Raw genomic sequence first — 20,473 nt, forward strand, 5'->3', positions numbered from 1 at the left:
TTGTCCAGATAGATCATTTGATTTACCTGTCCTCATTGTCCAGATATATCCTTTGATTTACCTGTCCTCATTGTCCAGATAGATCCTTTGATTTACCTGTCCTCATTGTCCAGATAGTCCTTTGATTTACCTGTCCTCATTGTCCAGATAGATAATTTGATTAACCTGTCCTCATTGTCCAGATAGATCCTTTGATTTACCTGTCCTCATTGTCTAGATAGATCATTTGATTTACCTGTCCTCATTGTCCAGATAGATCATTTGATTTACCTGTCCTCATTGTCCAGATAGATCATTTGATTATTTTCCATCAATCTTGTACTTTTTTTCTAGTGCAATTAATGTTGATATAAATCTGCTGATGCCCTTTGAGACAGGTGTCATAATTCTGGCCTTGGTTCATGGTGGCTGATGTCCGGTAAGCATTGCTTCTTCATTAGTGTTGACTATTTCTATAGAAATTCTTCAACGATTTGTGTTTTTATAATCACTGTAATCAGTGATTTGTCTTTATGTTGGACCGTCAGCTGTTTGACAGTAATGTGTGGTTGTTCGGAGGATACTGACACATTATATACTGTCATCCATAAGTTCCTCACTTTGCAGAAAAGGTTTTGAAATTCGGTAAATGTAAAATATTGTGTATTGTATTTTTACCGTAAAGCTTGTATAGTCTATCAAAAGTCGATTCGGTCATTGATGATCTACAAATCTTCCAAATGTAATATTTTGACTTTCCAGAAATTTTGTTAAATTGATCATGAGAGCATACTTTCACATACTTACATAATTTTAAGGATAATTTATAGGTTGTAATATTATGGTACATCTTTAAAAGAGCATTTTTGGAATATTTTGGTAAACTATTTCATTATCTTTTGAGAAAAAGCAAACAAGGATTGTTAATGGAAAGATAGACTGATGAAATGATAGCCTGGAAGACGGACGGATGGACAGACACATGAATGGACTATGGACAGAAGATGTTTCATTAAGATTTTGTTTGGCTGTTGCTTGATCTTCTTCAGACTAAAAAATAGTTAAACAAACTACAAACTGATATAAGACATCTAAATGTACTTTATTTTGCTTGTTACCATTATTTCATGATCTGCCAGGATTTTACAGATCATACATTTCGTTCCTTCTCTTCTCTTGAATACGACCAGATGAATGTCTTGTATGTTTGTGTGACTCTTGACAATTACATTGTGTCTCCAATAAGCATGACGAGGAAACACACAGACGTTGGAGAACACTGGGCTCCCCTCCTAAATCATCAGCTGCTACTTCAAGCGCTTGACGTTCATCACAGAAACATGTACACATTTTGTCTATTGAACCAGTTGAAGACACATGAGTCTCAGATTGTTGGTCTGAGGTCAAACTTATCGAGTCTGAGGTCAGATTTCCCGAGTCTGAATCACTAGAAGACTTACTATGACAGTCACTCTCCAACATACTACACTCATCAGTTAGCACAGAGTCTGTATCCTCACATGGAACTGGGGTCTTACAACTAACACTAACATCTACAATCTCTCCACCACTCTGCTCTGTTTCCTCAGCACTATTTCCCTTCTCTTCACCTAACTCTACATTTACAAAACAGTCTCTCATCTCTACAAAAGTCTCGTCCTTCTGACCGTTACACTGTCCGTTCTGCTGTGAGGTTGTAATGCTGTGTGAATTAAGTTTTTCCTGTGGGGTCACAACACCGTCCTTGTGGGAGTCCTTATTTAGTTTTTCCTGTGGGATCACAACACCGTCCTTGTGTGAGTCCTTATTTAGTTTTTCCTGTGGGATCACAACACCGTCCTTGTGTGAGTCCTTATTTAGCTTTTCCTGTGGGGTCACAACACCGTCCTTGTGGGAGTCCTTATTTAGTTTTTTCTGTGGGATCACAGCACCGTCCTTGTGGGAGTCCTTATTTAGTTTTTCCTGTGGGGTCACAACACCGTCCTTGTGGGAGTCCTTATTTAGCCTACTTTGTGTGGCTGGGACATCCCCCTCCTGGGAATCATCAATCAGTCTATTCTCTAGGTCTTGTGTAGCTGTGATAACAGCCTTGTGCGAATCTTTATTTAGCTTATCCTCGTGGGTGATGGCTGTTACATCAATCAGTCTATCCTCTATGGGGGTTGTTATATCATCCACATCATGCAAATCTTTCTCTTTCACACCAGAAAGAACAGCAGCTATATTTTTTTGTTTGGTTTTCCTTGATCTTTTCTGAAAATTTAAGTGTATAATAGACATTAAAAAGATTTGTTTGCTGTTTATGATGAGAATATTTTCTCGAGTTCCACATCCTTTATTAGACAGTATTTGAATGGTTCATACATCATACAATTCCAACACAGTTTGTAATGTAATGTGTTTGTGGGTATATTTACATAAGTTGAATGTGGGATATTTAGGGAAGACGGAGACTGTGGGATATTTACATTATAAGTTTGTGGGATATTTACATTAGAAGGAGACTGTGGGATATTTACATAAAAGGAATGCGGGATATTTACATTACAAGTTTGTGGGATATTTACATTAGAAGGAGACTGTGGGATATTTACATAAAAGGAATGCGGGATATTTACATTACAAGTTTGTGGGATATTTACATTAGAAGGAGACTGTGGGATGCTTATGTTAAAGGTGGAATGTGGGTTATTTACATTAACAATTTGTGTGAGATATTTACATTTGAACAAGGTGTGTGGGATATTTACATTAACAAGGTGTGTGGGATATATACATTAACAAGGTGTGTGGGTTATATACATTAACAAGGTGTGTGGGATATATACATTAACAAGGTGTGTGGGATATATACATTAACAAGGTGTGTGGGTTATATACATTAACAAGGTGTGTGGGATATATACATTAACAAGGTGTGTGGGATATATACATTAACAAGGTGTGTGGGATATTTACATTTGAACAAGGTGTGTGGGATATATACATTAACAAGGTGTGTGGGATATACACATTTGAACAAGGTGTGTGGGATATATACATAAACAAGGTGTGTGGGATATTTACATTAACAAGGTGTGTGGGTTATATACATTAACAAGGTGTGTGGGATATATACATTAACAAGGTGTGTGGGATATTTACATTAACAAGGTGTGTGGGATATATGCATAAACAAGGTGTGTGGGATATTTACATTAACAAGGTGTGTGGGATATATACATTAACAAGGTGTGGGGGATATTTACATTAACAAGGTGTGTGGGTTATATACATTAACAAGGTGTGTGGGATATTTACATTAACAAGGTGTGTGGGATATTTACATTAACAAGGTGTGTGGGATATTTACATTAACAAGGTGTGTGGGATATTTACATTAACAAGGTGTGTGGGATATATACATTAACAAGGTGTGTGGGATATTTACATTAACAAGGTGTGTGGGATATACACATTTGAACAAGGTGTGTGGGATATATACATAAACAAGGTGTGTGGGATATTTACATTTGAACAAGGTGTGTGGGATATATACAGGTGGCTGTAACTGTGTGACACTTACCTTAGGGGGTGGTTTATTTGGGTTCTGTAACTGTGTGACACTTACCTTAGGGGGTGGTTTATTGGGGTTCTGTAACTGTGTGACACTTACCTTAGGGGGTGGTTTATTTGGGTTCTGTAACTGTGTGACACTTACCTTAGGGGGTGGTTTATTGGGGTTCTGTAACTGTGTGACACTTACCTTAGGGGGTGGTTTATTTGGGTTCTGTAACTGTGTGACACTTACCTTAGGGGGTGGTTTATTGGGGTTATGTACATCTTGATGTTGCTTAAGCTTTTGCTGAAAAAGAAAAACACAACATTGTAAGATAATCATTTCAATTACAAGTAATATCCAGCATTGCATAGTAAGACATGTAAATACAACCACACAGCTGGTTAGCCGTTTAGACTCTTATTGTACATGTGTCCAATTAAACTCCTCATATCTATATCCATTTCAGTGTTTTTGTTCACATGTCGGAATGAGAAGGATGTGACACATACCTCAGTGGTGAAGCGCCTGTGACAATCTGGGTATGGACACTCTATACGGTTGCCATCGTGGTATGAGCGGATGTGGGCATGAAGATTTCGTTGATTGAGATAGGAACGCCCACAGTTATCACGGGGACAGGCAAAAAGTTCACGCTCAGACGAATGAACACTCATATGTTGCCTTAGCCATTGTCTGGTACTGAAGGTTTTCCCACACTGTGGACACTTTCTCTCTATAAACAAGAAAGGCTACATGTACTGTCTAGCAATGAAACTTGTTTCACAACTGTTTACATGTCGTACATACCTAAAGGAAAGACAACAGACTCATTACAGCTTACCTCAAAATCCATGTTAACCTCATATCACACATGCTGTATAATAAGGTAAAAGTTATCAGCTTTGTGGCATTATAAGTCAGCTCATTGCTCTAACAAGCATACTTAAATCTCAAACTTTCCTGACATATAAAAGGTAAACATTCTTGAGGTTAGGAGTTAACATGTCATTACTGCTCGATGGAATGATAAATTCTGTAGAGCCATAATGTATTGCTTGAAAACTCAAAGAAAAAAGTAAAACCTTATACATTTCGTTGATTGAGATAGGAACACCCACAGTTGTCACGGGGACAGGCAAAAAGTTCACACTCAGACGAATGAACACTCATATGCTGCCTTAGCCATTGTCTGGTACTGAGGTACCAGATGCTTCATTGAAGAAGTATTACAGAATAAAGTAAACTGATTTTGCAAGACTTCTCTTTTCATCTGACATTACCGAACCCTATCATGAGTTTGGTTCAGCTCTTAATACATTGAATCCTGTTCCTTACTTCCTGAGTTTGAAAACTTCCAGAAAATATTTCAGAGAATTATCTAACAGCATAAAAATGTTTCTCATAAACCAAGGAACCATAACACTTGTTACAAAGTTTAATGAAAATTGAATTATACTTGTTGAAGTTATTGCATGGAAACAGCAGAAAAACTAAATATTTTGTTAATCAAAGGGCCCTAAGTCTGCCAAATAATATCTGGCAAAAGTGGCTATTGAACTTGGACTAGCCTTAAAGCATTTAACATTGTTATCAAGTTTGAAGAAAATCTGTTCCAGTTATTGCACGGAAATGGCACAAAACGACATTATTATTTAATGAAGATGACATAACTCCATCATATAAGTCTAGCAAAAATGGCAATTGAATTTGGCTGAGGCCTTAACTTAAGGATTAAAACCTTGCTACTAAGTTTGAAGAAATCTGTTAATAATTTGTTGCTCTTATTGCACAGAAATGTTACGGTCGGACGGACGAACAAACCCAAATTAATATCCCCTGCTTCAGTAAAAGGCAAGGAATAAAAATATAATATAAACTGCATCACGCCAAGTTACTAAAGTTACTTTAGGATAAGACACTATCAGAGTAAGGAATTGTCTTCTAAAACTATGCATTAACTAATATTAGATATCAGATGGTTCCATAACGGAGTACTACTCCCTCCTAACAACAGAACACTGACTGTAGTCAATGAGTTAAAACCTGGCAGTAGGCAGAGTCATTAGTGGTGGGCAGATGTTTGAAAATAATCAAAAATTAGTCAAAAAATACATAAAACCGATTTTAAATGGCAATTTATTAATCACAAATTTCTGGAAGTCTTTGTAGATCTCAAGCTTTGCATACTTTTTTTTCATATTTTTGTAGTTGGTCCTATATTTTAGCATATATTCATTGCTCGTTTATAATCAATTAAGGAGATTTAAACATACTAACAACCGTTAATGATTTGTTTGTATACAATATTAAAATATTGATAACAAAGGCTAAAATATGCAATAAATGTACATGAGATGTTAATAAATTTTCTACAAAAGGGCAACTCTGTGTCAGATCTAGAAAACCAATCATAATCAATAATTGATCAATATCGAGTGTCCGATTATAGATTCTGAAAGTGATACCGATTCCCATCACTAAGAGTCATGTAGGTGTGAACAATGTAACTATGAATTGGTGTAAAACAGCATATATCTCCTACATCACAACCTCATATTAAATGTTTCTGATATATTATAACTTCTATTAAAAGTGTTGACTGAACTATTTTCAATTCCTCCTTTGGGCTATTCCAGTAAAAAAAAACAGCAACCACCAACAGAAGTGATTTAAACAGTACCATAAAATAAGCAAGTATTTCTTCAGAATCCACCAAACAGAATATCTTTATTTCAGGAGTCCTCCTATAGAATATATATATTTTACTGGATGACTCAACATGTAGTGTGTCACCAGGATGTCAGGGGAGGTAACTCAATCACTTACCCAGTGCATGTTGTGTGGCTTTATGTTTCCTTAGTAGTGTCCACTTGGAGAAAGATTCATTGCATCCCAATTCATCACATTTGTATCCTGTCAGAAAAACATTATAAATCATAACACTGATTTTTTTCCATCAACATGTTACACTATCATTCTACATCCATTCCAATCTTTGCAATCCAAGGGTCACACTTTAGTTAGGTTAACTCCCCTTCATTGAGTTCATGGAGATTAAATGTGATAGAAATTCCTAGAATTCATCACCATGTCTACACCCCAACTCATCACCATGTCTACACCCCAACTCATCACCATGTCTACACACCAACTCATCACCACATCTACACCCCAACTCATCACCATGTCTACACCCCAACTTGCCACCATGTCTACACCCCAACTCATCACCATGTCTACACACCAACTCATCACCACATCTCGTCCCAACTTGTCACTGTCTACACCCCAACTCATCACCATGTCTACACCCCAACTCATCACCATGTCTACACCCCAACTCATCACCATGTCTACACACCAACTCATCACCACATCTACACCCCAACTCATCACCATGTCTACACACCAACTCATCACCACATCTACACACCAACTCATCACCACGTCTACACCCCAACTCATCACCACATCTACACACCAACTCATCACCACGTCTACACACCAACTCATCACCACATCTACACACCAACTCATCACCACATCTACACACCAACTCATCACCACGTCTACACCCCAACTCATCACCATGTCTACACACCAACTCATCACCACATCTACACACCAACTCATCACCACATCTACACACCAACTCATCACCATGTCTACACACCAACTCATCACCATGTCTACACACCAACTCATCACCACATCTACACACCAACTCATCACCACATCTACACACCAACTCATCACCATGTCTACACACCAACTCATCACCATGTCTACACACCAACTCATCACCCACATCTACACCCCAACTCATCACCATGTCTACACCCCAACTCATCACTATGTCTACACACCAACTCATCACCATGTCTACACCCCAACTCATCACCATGTCTACACACCAACTCATCACTATGTCTACACCCCAACTCATCACCATGTCTACACCCCAACTCATCACCATGTCTACACCCCAACTCATCACCATGTCTACACCCCAACTCATCACCATGTCTAACACCCAGACCTCATCACCATGTCTACCACCCCAACTCAATCACCTATGTCTACACCCCAAACTCATCACCACATCTACACCCCAACTCATCCACCAGTCTACATCCCCAACTCATCACACATGTCTACATCACCAACTCCATCATCCTCTGTCTACACCCCCAACTCATCACCATTTGTCTACACCCCAACTCACACCACAATGTCTACACCCCCAACTCATCACCATGTCTTACATCCCCAACTCACTCACACATGTCTACACCCCAACTCATCACCAACATGTACTACACCCCAACTCATCAACCAATGTCTACACCACAACTCATCACCATTGTCTACCACACCAAACTCATCCACTAGTGTCTACACCCCACTCATCACCATTGTCTACATCCCCCAACTCATCAACCATGTCTACACCCAACTCATCAGCCATGTCTATCTACACCCAACTCATCACCATGTCTACCCCCAACTCATCACTGTCTACCCCCAACGCATCACCATGTCTACCACCAACTCATCACCATGTTCTTACACCCCCAAACTCATCACCCATGTCTATCCCCCCAACTCTCACCCATGTCTACACCCCAACTCATCACAATGTCTACACCCCCAACTCATCACTATGTGTCTCACCCCAACTCAGCACCTGTCTACACCCACGCATCACCAATCTCTACCACCCAACTCATCAACCTATGTCTACACCCCAACTCATCACCTATGTCTACACCCCAACTCATCACCATGTCTACACCCCAACTCATCACCACATCTACACCCCAACTCATCACCATGTCTACACCCCAACTCATCACCATGTCTACACCCCAACTCATCACCACATCTACACCCCAACTCATCACCATGTCTACACCCCAACTCATCACCATGTCTACACCCCAACTCATCACCATGTCTACACCCCAACTCATCACCATGTCTACACCCCAACTCATCACCATGTCTACACCCCAACTCATCACCATGTCTACACCCCAACTCATCACCTATGTCTACACCCCAACTCATCACCATGTCTACACCCCAACTCATCACCATGTCTACACCCCAACTCATCACCATGTCTACACACCAACTCATCACCATGTCTACACCCCAACTCATCACCATGTCTACACCCCAACTCATCACCATGTCTACACCCCAACTCATCACCACATCTACACCCCAACTCATCACCACATCTACACCCCAACTCATCACCATGTCTACACCCCAACTCATCACCATGTCTACACCCCAACTCATCACCATGTCTACACCCCAACTCATCACCATGTCTACACCCCAACTCATCACCATGTCTACACCACCAACTCATCACCATGTCTACACCCAAACTCATCACCATGTCTACACCCCAACTCATCACCATGTCTACACCCCAACTCATCACCATGTCTACACCCCAACTCATCACACATGTCTACAACCCAACTCATCACCTTGTCTACACCCCAACTCATCACCATGTCTACACCCCAACTCATCACCATGCTACACCCCAACTCATCACCATGTCTACACCCCAACTCATCACCACATCTACACCCCAACTCATCACCATGTCTACACCCCAACTCATCACCACATCTACACACCAACTCATCACCATGTCTACACACCAACTCATCACCATGTCTACACCCCAACTCATCACCACATCTACACCCCAACTCATCACCATGTCTACACCCCAACTCATCACCATGTCTACACCCCAACTCATCACCATGTCTACACCCCAACTCATCACCATGTCTACACCCCAACTCATCACCATGTCTACACCCCAACTCATCACCATGTCTACACCCCAACTCATCACCACATCTACACCCCAACTCATCACCATGTCTACACACCAACTCATCACTATGTCTACACCCCAACTCATCACCATGTCTACACCCCAACTCATCACCTATGTCTAACCACCAACTCATCACACATGTCTACACCCCAACTCATCACCATGTCTACACCCCAACTCATCACCCAGGTCTACACCCCAACTCATCACCACATCTACACCCAACTCATCACTATGTCTACACCCCAACTCATCACCACGTCTACACCCCAACTCATCACTATGTCTACACCACCAACTCATCACTATGTCTACACCCCAACTCATCACCACATCTACACCCCAACTCATCACCATGTCTACACCCCAACTCATCACCATGTCTACAACCCACTCATCACCAATGTCTACACCCAACTCATCACTATGTCTACACCCAACTCATCACCACATCTACACCCCAACTCATCACCATGTCTACACCCCAACTCATCACCATGTCTACACCCCAACTCATCACCATGTCTACACCCCAACTCATCACCATGTCTACACCCCAACTCATCACCATGTCTACACACCAACTCATCACCATGTCTACACCCCAACTCATCACTATGTCTACACACCAACTCATCACCACATCTACACCCCAACTCATCACCATGTCTACACACCAACTCATCACCATGTCTACACACCAACTCATCACCATGTCTACACCCCAACTCATCACCATGTCTACACACCCAACTCATCACCATGTCTACACCCCAACTCATCACCATGTCTACACCCCAACTCATCACCATGTCTACACCCCAACTCATCACCATGTCTACACCCCAACTCATCACCATGTCTACACACCAACTCATCACCATGTCTACACCCAACTCATCACCATGTCTACACCCCAACTCATCACCCATGTCTACACACCAACTCATCACCATGTCTACACCCCAACTCATCACCATTCTACACCCCAACTCATCACATGTCTACACCACAACTCATCACCATGTCTACACCCCAACTCATCACCATGTCTACACCCCAACTCATCACCCATGTCTACACCCCAACTCATCACCATGTCTACACCCCAACTCATCACCATGTCACCCACTCATCACCATGTCTACACCCAACTCATCACCATGTCTACACCCCAACTCATCACCATGTCTACACCCCAACTCATCACCATGTCTACACCCCAACTCATCACCATGTCTACACCCCAACTCATCACCATGTCTACACCCCAACTCATCACCATGTCTACACACCCAACTCATCACCATGTCTACACCCCAACTCATCACCATGTCTACACACCAACTCATCACCATGTCTACATCCCAACTCATCACCATGTCTACACCCCAACTCATCACCATGTCTACACCCCAACTCAGCACCATGTCTACACCCCAACTCATCACCATGTCTACACCCCAACTCATCACCATGTCTACATCCCAACTCATCACCATGTCTACACCCCAACTCATCACCATGTCTACACCCCAACTCATCACCATGTCTACACCCCAACTCATCACCATGTCTACACCCCAACTCATCACCATGTCTACACCCCAACTCATCACCATGCTACACCCCAACTCATCACCACATCTACACCCCAACTCATCACCATGTCTACACCACCAACTCATCACCACATCTACACACCAACTCATCCTATGTCTACACCCAGCTCCACCATGTCTACACACCGACCTCTACATCCCCCCAACTCACCATGTCTACACCCCAACTCCTCACCAGTCTACACCCCCCTCCCCCTTTTCCCCAACCCCCACCTCCCCCTCACACCCCCTCTAAACCCCAAACCCCCTTTCCCCCCCCTCCCGTTTTCCCCCCCCAAATCTACCCTTCCCCAAAGCCCGTAAAAAAAACCTCCCCCCAACTCACCAGCCCCCCCAAACCTCCTCCCACCCCAAACCAAACCCCCTTTTCCCCCTCCCCCTTTTTCCCACCCCCCCCCACCCCCCCCCCTCTCCCCACCCCCCTCTACCATCAACCCAACTCACCCACCTACACCCCAATCATCACATTTTAACACCCCAACCACCCAGGGACAACCCCCCAACCCCAAACCCCCCAGTCTCCCCCAATCATCACCAATCTACACCCCCAATCTCCCATCTACACCCCCAACTCTACCCAATTTTTAACCCAACTCATCCCCCCTTTCCCCCCCCAACTCTCAAATTTACACCCAACTCACACCAAATTTTTTACACCCAACTCATCCCAGTCAACCCAACTCATACCTGTCCCACACACCCAAATCATAATCTAAACCCCAACTACAAACCCCTTTACACCCCAACTCACACCAATCTACACCCCAACTCATACCATTCAACCCCAACCTCTCAAAACCCAGTCCAACACCCCAAATCCACCCCCCTACACCCAAATCACCCTCACCATTCTACACCCCAAATCTCACCATTTACCCCCCCCAAAACCATTCCCCCCCCCCCAACCCCCACCCCCCCGTCAACCTTTAAAAACCCAACCAGCCCAATGTTTCCCCCCCCCCAGCCCCCAATACCCCAATTTTTAACCCCAAAAATCACAAATTAACCCCCCATTACCCGTACAACCCCCAACCCTCAAGTTACCCCAAATCACCATGTCTCACCCAACTCCCCAAATTCCCCCCAATATACCACCTAAATCATAAGTCTACACCCAACCCAAAATCATCAAAAACCCAAATTCCCCCCCCTTTTAAAAATTCCCAAACCCCCTTTTAAGTTAAACCCCCCCTTTCTACATATTCTAAAAATAAAATTTAACCCCCCCCTTAAAAACCCCCAACTTTCCTTTTTCAAAACCCCCAAAATTTAAGGCTCAAAAAACCCCCAAATTTATAAATTTAAAAAAAAAAATAGTTTTTTAAAAATTTTAAAATTCCCCCAAATTTACCCAAAATTTAAAAAATATCCCCCCCAGTCTACAAACAATCACAAAAATTTAAAAAATATGGGTAAAAAGGTTTAAACCGAAATTTCCCTTTAAAACAAATTCCCATGCAACCAAACCAGTTCCAAACCCCTTTATTCATTTTTCCAAAATTTTTTAAAATTTTTTTTTTTTTTTTTCCTTGGGTTTTAATTTAAATTAAGGGCATTTTAATGCTAAATAAATTTCCCCCCTTTCCCAAAAAAAAATTATTTTTCTTAAAACAAAAATTTAAAGCGGGGAAAAAAACAATTTTTTTCCCCCAGAAAACCCCCCCCTCCCCCCGGGAACCCTTTTTTTTTTTTTTAAAAAAAAAAAACAAAACCATTTTTTTAAGGGGTTTTTTTTTTTCCCCCGGTTTTTTTAAAAAAATGGATCTTGAAAATTTTTTCAAAAAAAACCCCCCCTAAAAGGGAAAATTTAGAAATGGGTTTTTAAAAAAAAAAAAAAAAAAAAAAAAAAAAAAAAAAAAAAAAAAAAAAAAAAAAAAAAAACAAAAATTTTTTTAAAAAAAAAAAAAAACCCCCCCAAAAAAACCCCAAGGGGCCCCCCCTATGCACTTTTTCATGCCGGTGTAATTTGCTTGGCACCAGAAACCTCATGCCACATCCCTCATATGAGCACCTGTAAAAAAGAAATACATTAAGAATGATTATTCTTACACAGAATCTTCACATCCAAACTCCCATCAGAATTCATGTGGCCGCAGGCTTTTCAACTTAAATAAGTACCCAACTGATGGTACCTATCTGCAAGAGTTATTTCATATAACATCAACAGCTGAGATATAGCTATAGGTGTGATAAAGGTTTGATAAAATGACCAATTCCAATTAAAAATCAATACTTTCCCTATCTGTTCAATACCAAACAATGGTGAAATGAAATGTTCTGCAAAGAACCAGGTGTGTTATAGATTTATATTATAAATAAATAAGGTTTTGTTTAGTAATAATTTTCATGCTTTTTTTTTTGCTTTTGTTTTTGTAATATTGTAAAATATTAATGGCAAGGAAGAACTTAATAGACAGATAGAGAAAAAATAATATCCCCACCTAGTCTTAACAGTAAAAAAAGATTAAATTGTATTCATGCAGGTAGGACACAAACATACTTACAGAAAAGGTTTGATTTTTGTGTGTTCAAACTCATGAACTTTGAGGTGTTGATTCTTCTTGAAGGATTTTCCACATCCATCATATTCACACTGCAACAGACAAACCACAAGGTAGTCAGATAGATAGGTGTACTTCCATTTTTCTTCTGTTCATCCAAATTTCACATGGAAACTTTTTTTTTTTATTATTATTATTTGTTAGCGCAGTGTGTGTTTTTAAGGTTGAATATAGTATTTTCTATTTCTAATAGCCCTTAATGACTTTGTTACACCATATAACAAACAAAACTGGTATTGTTACTATAGAAACACATATGTAATAGACGAGGAAAAATGCAATGGCCAAACCAGGACTCAAACCGGGCCCTCAGACTAGATGGACACCATTCAAGTTACCTGGTTACTGATCATGATGTTCAGCCTAGCAATAGAATGCTAGCAACACATTTAAAACCAACAGCCATGTTCCTATACAATATTTATCTAAATTATCACATTGTCCCTGTAACAAACCATTCAAAATCCAACGATGATTATTTTAGCCTAAAACTATACAACTTTTCAAGTTCTGACACTACTGTCAATGACGTATTTAGAACTCACTGTGAACTGACGCTGCATATGTTTCCTTTTGGTGTGTTTTTTGAGATTTTGCACCAAGGTGAAGGTCATTCCACATCCATCCACTGTACACCTGTGATACAAGGAAAACCAATTAGAAACAGGAATAATAGTGTAACAGATGAAGACAATGATAAAGCATGATTAAAAAAAAAAAACAGATTTCATAAAACTAAACACTATTTTCATAAATTACCGGTACTTTCCAATGAAATTTTTATTTTGAATTTTGGTATTGAAATATTTTACTAAAAACAAATAATATATTTACAGGAAGACACATTTTATTAACATAAAACACTGTATGGAGACAGTTATCTTGCTCTGTAGCTGTAAGGAGTGAATTGAACTCACCTAGATAGAGCCCAGGTAAGGATTTTGATGTGCATGGATATCAAGTTACACACTTGTATGTTATGAAGCATTTGTACATCTAACAATGTGAGGTATTCTTTCTCGATTTGAAATTAATTTGATGGAAATGTATTTAAAAACATACCAAAAGTGTGCGAACTTACATACCCCCAATCTATACAGTAAATGCACAGGTACATTACCCGACATAGGGACATGTTAAAACTTCCCACAATACACAACACAAGTATTAACGCACCTTTAAATAAATACATACATGCCATACCTCCCGGCGTGAGACAAAATCTCCCTTATTTTCAAGTCATTTATTTCCTCCCGGGAGGAGAGCCCATATTCCCGTATTTTGTAATTCCCTCCGGTATTTCGGCCGACGCCATTTTTGTTTACAATTCGGTAGTTTTTTCCACAAGATTTAATGAGATTTGGCTAAATTTAGCGATCACGTGATCCATCTGTTCATGTGATCACTCAATTAAAATGGCACCTGTTGGACACGGCTTTCACATGAAGCTCTGGCTAGTGTAATGTTTGCGCTAGAATATCTATTAGACTATCACCATGAAATAAAGGCAAGTCGCTTATAAACAACTTTAACCCTCTTTGCTAACAGACTTGAATTATTATGTTTTCTTTTAGGACCATACTTTGTTGATGGTAATTGATACAGAGCCTGGTCAGAAGCAAAATCACACATGTTTTTCATATAAAATGTGTATTGTGGATCAGTGATATCATGATGAAATAAGATATTTTCTTTTATAAAACTATCAAAATTAGCACATCTGTTGGTTGTAGTGGTCAATCATGATGTTTACAATGACTGTATCGTCCATGACAGAGACAATATACAAAATCTGGAATGTTTATGATAAGATTTACTGCAGTCTGACTCTCCTAACATGAACATCTTCAGTTCTCATGACATCATATATATACACGTGCACATTTGTAATATCTGTACATGTATATCTAAATGGTCCAACATTAGGGATCCCACAGGACATGTACATTTCATGGTGATTTTTACAACTAATTGTTCCCTCAGAGTGGATCAAGCTTTCTCATTTTAAGAAAATCCAAACTGATAAATGATTAAGATTAACTTGATTGTCTTAATCTTTAGCTACATGTAATTATAGTCTACCCTTTTCATTAATGCTGTTATGTAATATGCATAAAGCTGTGAAACTTTTGTGTTACATAAAAAGTCAAAAAATGATTTCATATCATCAGAATCTGAATGTATACTTATTGCATTTTTTACCTTATACAACTTTTTGTTGTTCGCATATATACAGTATGATTAATATCCCAAATAAATATAAATATTCTTTATCACTTTCAAAATTAGTTTATTGCTTTAAAATTGAGTAAAAATGTTGATATTCATGTCGCGCACAAATCTCCCTTATTATAGGCAAATTAAAACTCCCTTAAAATAATCACGAATCTCCCTTATTGGTCTCCTGAAAGTATGGCATGTATGTAAATAGTACATATTTTTGTTTACCTTACAAGTGAAAGTTTGGCCACTGTGACATATCTGACTTACTCCTGTGATCTAAATTAACCTACCTAACTTGCTTCTGTGGTACAGGTACCCCATTGAGTTCATGACTGTTTTCTTCATGCCTGCGTAGATGAGATGAACGAGCATACTTCTTTCCACAGCCTGGAACTATACACTTAAAGGGTTTCTGGAACACAAACCAGTTGTTTGTATCTATATGTCATAAAATACAATGTTTAGCATTTGATGACATGCCAGGGATCGACACTAACAGTTTTCTTCATTGACTTCAATAATTTTATTTTAGAACTTTTTTCATGAAAACGTTTGGTGTAAGATCTTATATTTTAGGCTCAGAATGAACAAGAATGCAGGAAACTGCATCTAGAATATTCAATTTTTTCCTCAGTGTTGGGGTAAGGGCTGGAGGGATAATGCCCCCTAATCCCCCAAGAGGGGCATCACCATTGGCAGCCCTGGCTGCCTCATTCCAAAACCTGGCAGCCCGGCGACCTTTTAAGGTGATTAAGTTAGTGTCAATCCCTGCATGATGCAAAACCTATATAGATCTGTGATAATTGAATTGATTAAGTTACACATTTTTCTATAGAAGTGAACAATCAAATTACTACTCAAATCTTCTCTTCTTATATGAATGTTGATACATTTACAATACATTCTAGGGACTTCAGTTATCGCTAGATGGTGTGAAAAAGGGAGGTAACCGCAATGTCTAAATTCACCATGACAGTTGGTCCAAGCACATGTTATTTGTAGTATATTTGAAATAAGTCTCGATGCTTAGTGTCACAGTAAGGAAGGAGGTCACCAGTTATCTATGACTTATAAGGTATTTTCTTATTTCTTAGGTTAAGTGAAATACTTGTTCTTTCATCTGTAAAACATAATAATCACCAATATCCTGTACCCCAGTGTGGTATGATCGTTAGATTTTTTGTTTTTTTGAACCAGAAAATATTTGTGGTTGATAAAAGTCTATATCCTAAATGAAAGCTCATATATCAAGGTATTTTAAGTAAATTTTTCAAGCTTCTAAATGCCAGCGGAGAAAAGCGATTAATATTTTTATAAAATCACACAAACTGTTACCTCCCTTCGTGGTATAGCCTTTTCCAGAAAAATGTATTTACATCTTCGTTTTTGTTATAAATTGGCATTAAGTATTTATAACAAACAACTCATGATATACAAACATATTTGATCATATTATGCTGCCTCATGTACTTTATTGACCGTAATTTTAACACAGAAGCAACAATTAAAAACAGTTTTAAATTTATTTGTTCAGCACCAGAGAAACAGACTATACTGTAGGAGTAATTTCCCTTCCGTTAATAACACTCTATGAAAGCTTCACGTTATATTTGAGTTATCCCTCTTGTTGATCGTGACCCAGTTAATAACACATTGATTAAATTGCCAATTGTAATTAATCTACAGTCAAACAATCCAAGAAAATGTTTATTGTTAACTTGGGATGACTTTCTTAATCTATATAAGCGGTTTTCATATCTTTTTGTATTTTTTTTTAATTTTTAACTGAAGTCCCTATACATTCCTACTAGAACTAACGTTTGACGGTTCAGGAATGCAGATTTTGTTACTTTCTGCTCGCCAAACAAGCGATAATAATCATACAATAAGTCGAGCAGTTAGCATTTCCATGTCGATTAACAATTTGGCGAAATAATATGGTGAAAAATTCACATGTTAACAAAAAAGATGCCGAACTCGACCGGATTCGGCTTGGTTTATACTTTCAATTTGCACCAGTAAAAACACGTGGACTTGCGAGAAAAGTTGGAACTGATTATTTGAATTAATCAAATCGTTCACCGACATCTGAGATATCTCACGAAGTTATTACCTCTCCCGTGTGTGAACGCTGGTGAATTTCCAGTCGATTAGGCCTCGAGAACGTCTTAAAACAGTCAGGAAATGGACAAATGTACTCATGGGTTGTCGTAACGTCACATTCAGACGCCATTTTCTTAACTGTCTCGGACTCTTACCTTGAAGCACAGATAAATAAAGGAAAGCTCCGAATAGACTAGGCGGTGACTAATATTAGAGTAGAAGCGTATAATTAGACTGACCGGATTTCATTACACATACCTGGAAATTCTATATTGTTTTCAGACGAGCCTTTACAAAGACTTCCAAGACCTGTATTAACATTTGTAGGTCCGTCAAGACAGAAATATGTTATAATCTATGTTTGAAATATTACATTTAAAAACTAGCAGTCCCCAAGAGACATATTAAACTGTCTATTGCAGGTCTCTGTCATTTCCTTTGCATATATGACATATGAGTTCTGAATATAAGCAACAAGGCTAAGAGGAATAAAGCGAGATTTGCACTAGGCCTATATGCGAATGCACGGAGGTAGTCCAAGGGTGAGGAGTTGGGGAGGAGGGGTTTGGGGAGGAGATGAGGGGTTGAGATGGGAGTGGGGGTGGTTGGTACAAGGATTATAGTATATTGGAGGAGGTAGAGGAAAGATTACAGTTTATTGGAGGAGACGGACGTAGAGGGAGGATATCTGTATATTGGAGAAGACGGAGGTAGATGGAGGATTACAGTATATTGGAGGAGACGGAGGTAGAGGGAGGATTACACTATATTGGAGGAGATGGAGGTAGATGGAGGATTACACTATATTGGAGGAGACGGAGGTAGAGGGAGGATTACACTATATTGGAGGAGATGGAGGTAGAGGGAGGATTACAGTATATTGGAGGAGACGGAGGTAGATGGAGGATTACAGTATATTGGAGGAGACGGAGGTAGAGGGAGGATTACACTATATTGGAGGGGACGGAGGTAGAGGGAGGATTACAGTATATTGGAGGGGACGGAGGTAGAGGGAGGATTACAGTATATTGGAGGAGACGGGGGTAGAGGGAAGATTACTGTATATTGGAGGGGACGGAGGTAGAGGGAGGATTACAGTATATTGGAGGAGACGGAGTTAGAGAGAGGATTACACTATATTGGAGGGGACGGAGGTAGAGGGAGGATTACAGTATATTGGAGGAGACGGCGGTAGAGGGAGGATTGCAGTATATTGGAGGAGACGGCGGTAGAGGGAGAATTACAGTATATTGGAGGAGACGGGGGTAGAGGGAGGATTACAGTATATTGGAGGGGACGGAGGTAGAGGGAGGATATCTGTATATTGGAGGGGACGGAGGTAGAGGGAGGATTACAGTATATTGGAGGAGACGGGGGTAGAGGGAGGATTACAGTATATTGGAGGAGACGGAGGTAGAGGGAGAATTACAGTATATTGAAGGAGACAGAGGTAGAGGGAGGAATACAGTATATTGGAGGAGACGGAGGTAGAGGGAGGATTACAGTATATTGGAGGAGATGGAGGTAGAGGGAGGATTACAGTATATTGGAGGATACAGAGGTAGAGGAGGATTACAGTATATTGGAGGAGACAGAGGTAGAGGAGGATTACAGTATATTGGAGGGGGCGGAGGTAGAGGGAGGTAACAGTATATTGGAGGAGATGGAGGTAGAGGAGGATTACAGTATATTGGAGGAGACAGAGGTAGAGGAGGATTACAGTATATTGGAGGGGGCGGAGGTAGAGGGAGGTTACAGTATATTGGAGGGGACGGCGGTAGAGGGAGGATTACAGTATATTGGAGGAGACGACGGTAGAGGGAGGATTACAGTATATTGGAGGAGACGGGGGTAGAGGGAAGATTACTGTATATTGGAGGGGACGGAGGTAGAGGGAGGATTACAGTATATTGGAGGAGACGGAGTTAGAGAGAGGATTACACTATATTGGAGGGGACGGAGGTAGAGGGAGGATTACAGTATATTGGAGGAGACGGCGGTAGAGGGAGGATTGCAGTATATTGGAGGAGACGGCGGTAGAGGGAGAATTACAGTATATTGGAGGAGACGGGGGTAGAGGGAGGATTACAGTATATTGGAGGGGACGGAGGTAGAGGGAGGATATCTGTATATTGGAGGGGACGGAGGTAGAGGGAGGATTACAGTATATTGGAGGAGACGGGGGTAGAGGGAGGATTACAGTATATTGGAGGAGACGGAGGTAGAGGGAGAATTACAGTATATTGAAGGAGACAGAGGTAGAGGGAGGAATACAGTATATTGGAGGAGACGGAGGTAGAGGGAGGATTACAGTATATTGGAGGAGATGGAGGTAGAGGGAGGATTACAGTATATTGGAGGATACAGAGGTAGAGGAGGATTACAGTATATTGGAGGAGACAGAGGTAGAGGAGGATTACAGTATATTGGAGGGGGCGGAGGTAGAGGGAGGTAACAGTATATTGGAGGAGATGGAGGTAGAGGAGGATTACAGTATATTGGAGGAGACAGAGGTAGAGGAGGATTACAGTATATTGGAGGAGACGACGGTAGAGGGAGGATTACAGTA

The 20,473-nt window shown here is 40.3% G+C and overlaps 1 protein-coding gene across 2 annotated transcripts; it reads right to left on the reverse strand.

Annotated features, from left to right (window-relative positions):
* Window positions 1-1,057: 1,057 nt before the first annotated feature.
* Window positions 1,058-18,064, reverse strand: LOC117329451 (oocyte zinc finger protein XlCOF28-like). 2 transcript variants are annotated; one of them, XM_033887402.1, is made up of 9 exons: window positions 17,915-18,064; window positions 16,092-16,213; window positions 14,124-14,214; window positions 13,522-13,610; window positions 12,959-13,028; window positions 6,347-6,437; window positions 4,030-4,253; window positions 3,770-3,823; window positions 1,058-2,232 (listed from the first exon to the last, which is right to left on the reverse strand). In XM_033887402.1, exons 1-9 carry the CDS (start codon window positions 18,032-18,034, stop codon window positions 1,123-1,125), a joined length of 1,971 nt encoding a protein of 656 aa, XP_033743293.1. In that variant the 5' UTR covers window positions 18,035-18,064; the 3' UTR covers window positions 1,058-1,122. The 2 variants fall into 2 exon arrangements, with proteins under 2 accessions (XP_033743293.1, XP_033743294.1); XM_033887403.1 differs by lacking the exon at window positions 16,092-16,213.
* Between the last annotated feature and the right edge of the window lie 2,409 nt (window positions 18,065-20,473).

The sequence above is a fragment of the Pecten maximus genome, chromosome 6, assembly GCF_902652985.1.
Source record: "Pecten maximus chromosome 6, xPecMax1.1, whole genome shotgun sequence".
Taxonomy (NCBI): Eukaryota; Metazoa; Mollusca; class Bivalvia; order Pectinida; family Pectinidae; genus Pecten; species Pecten maximus.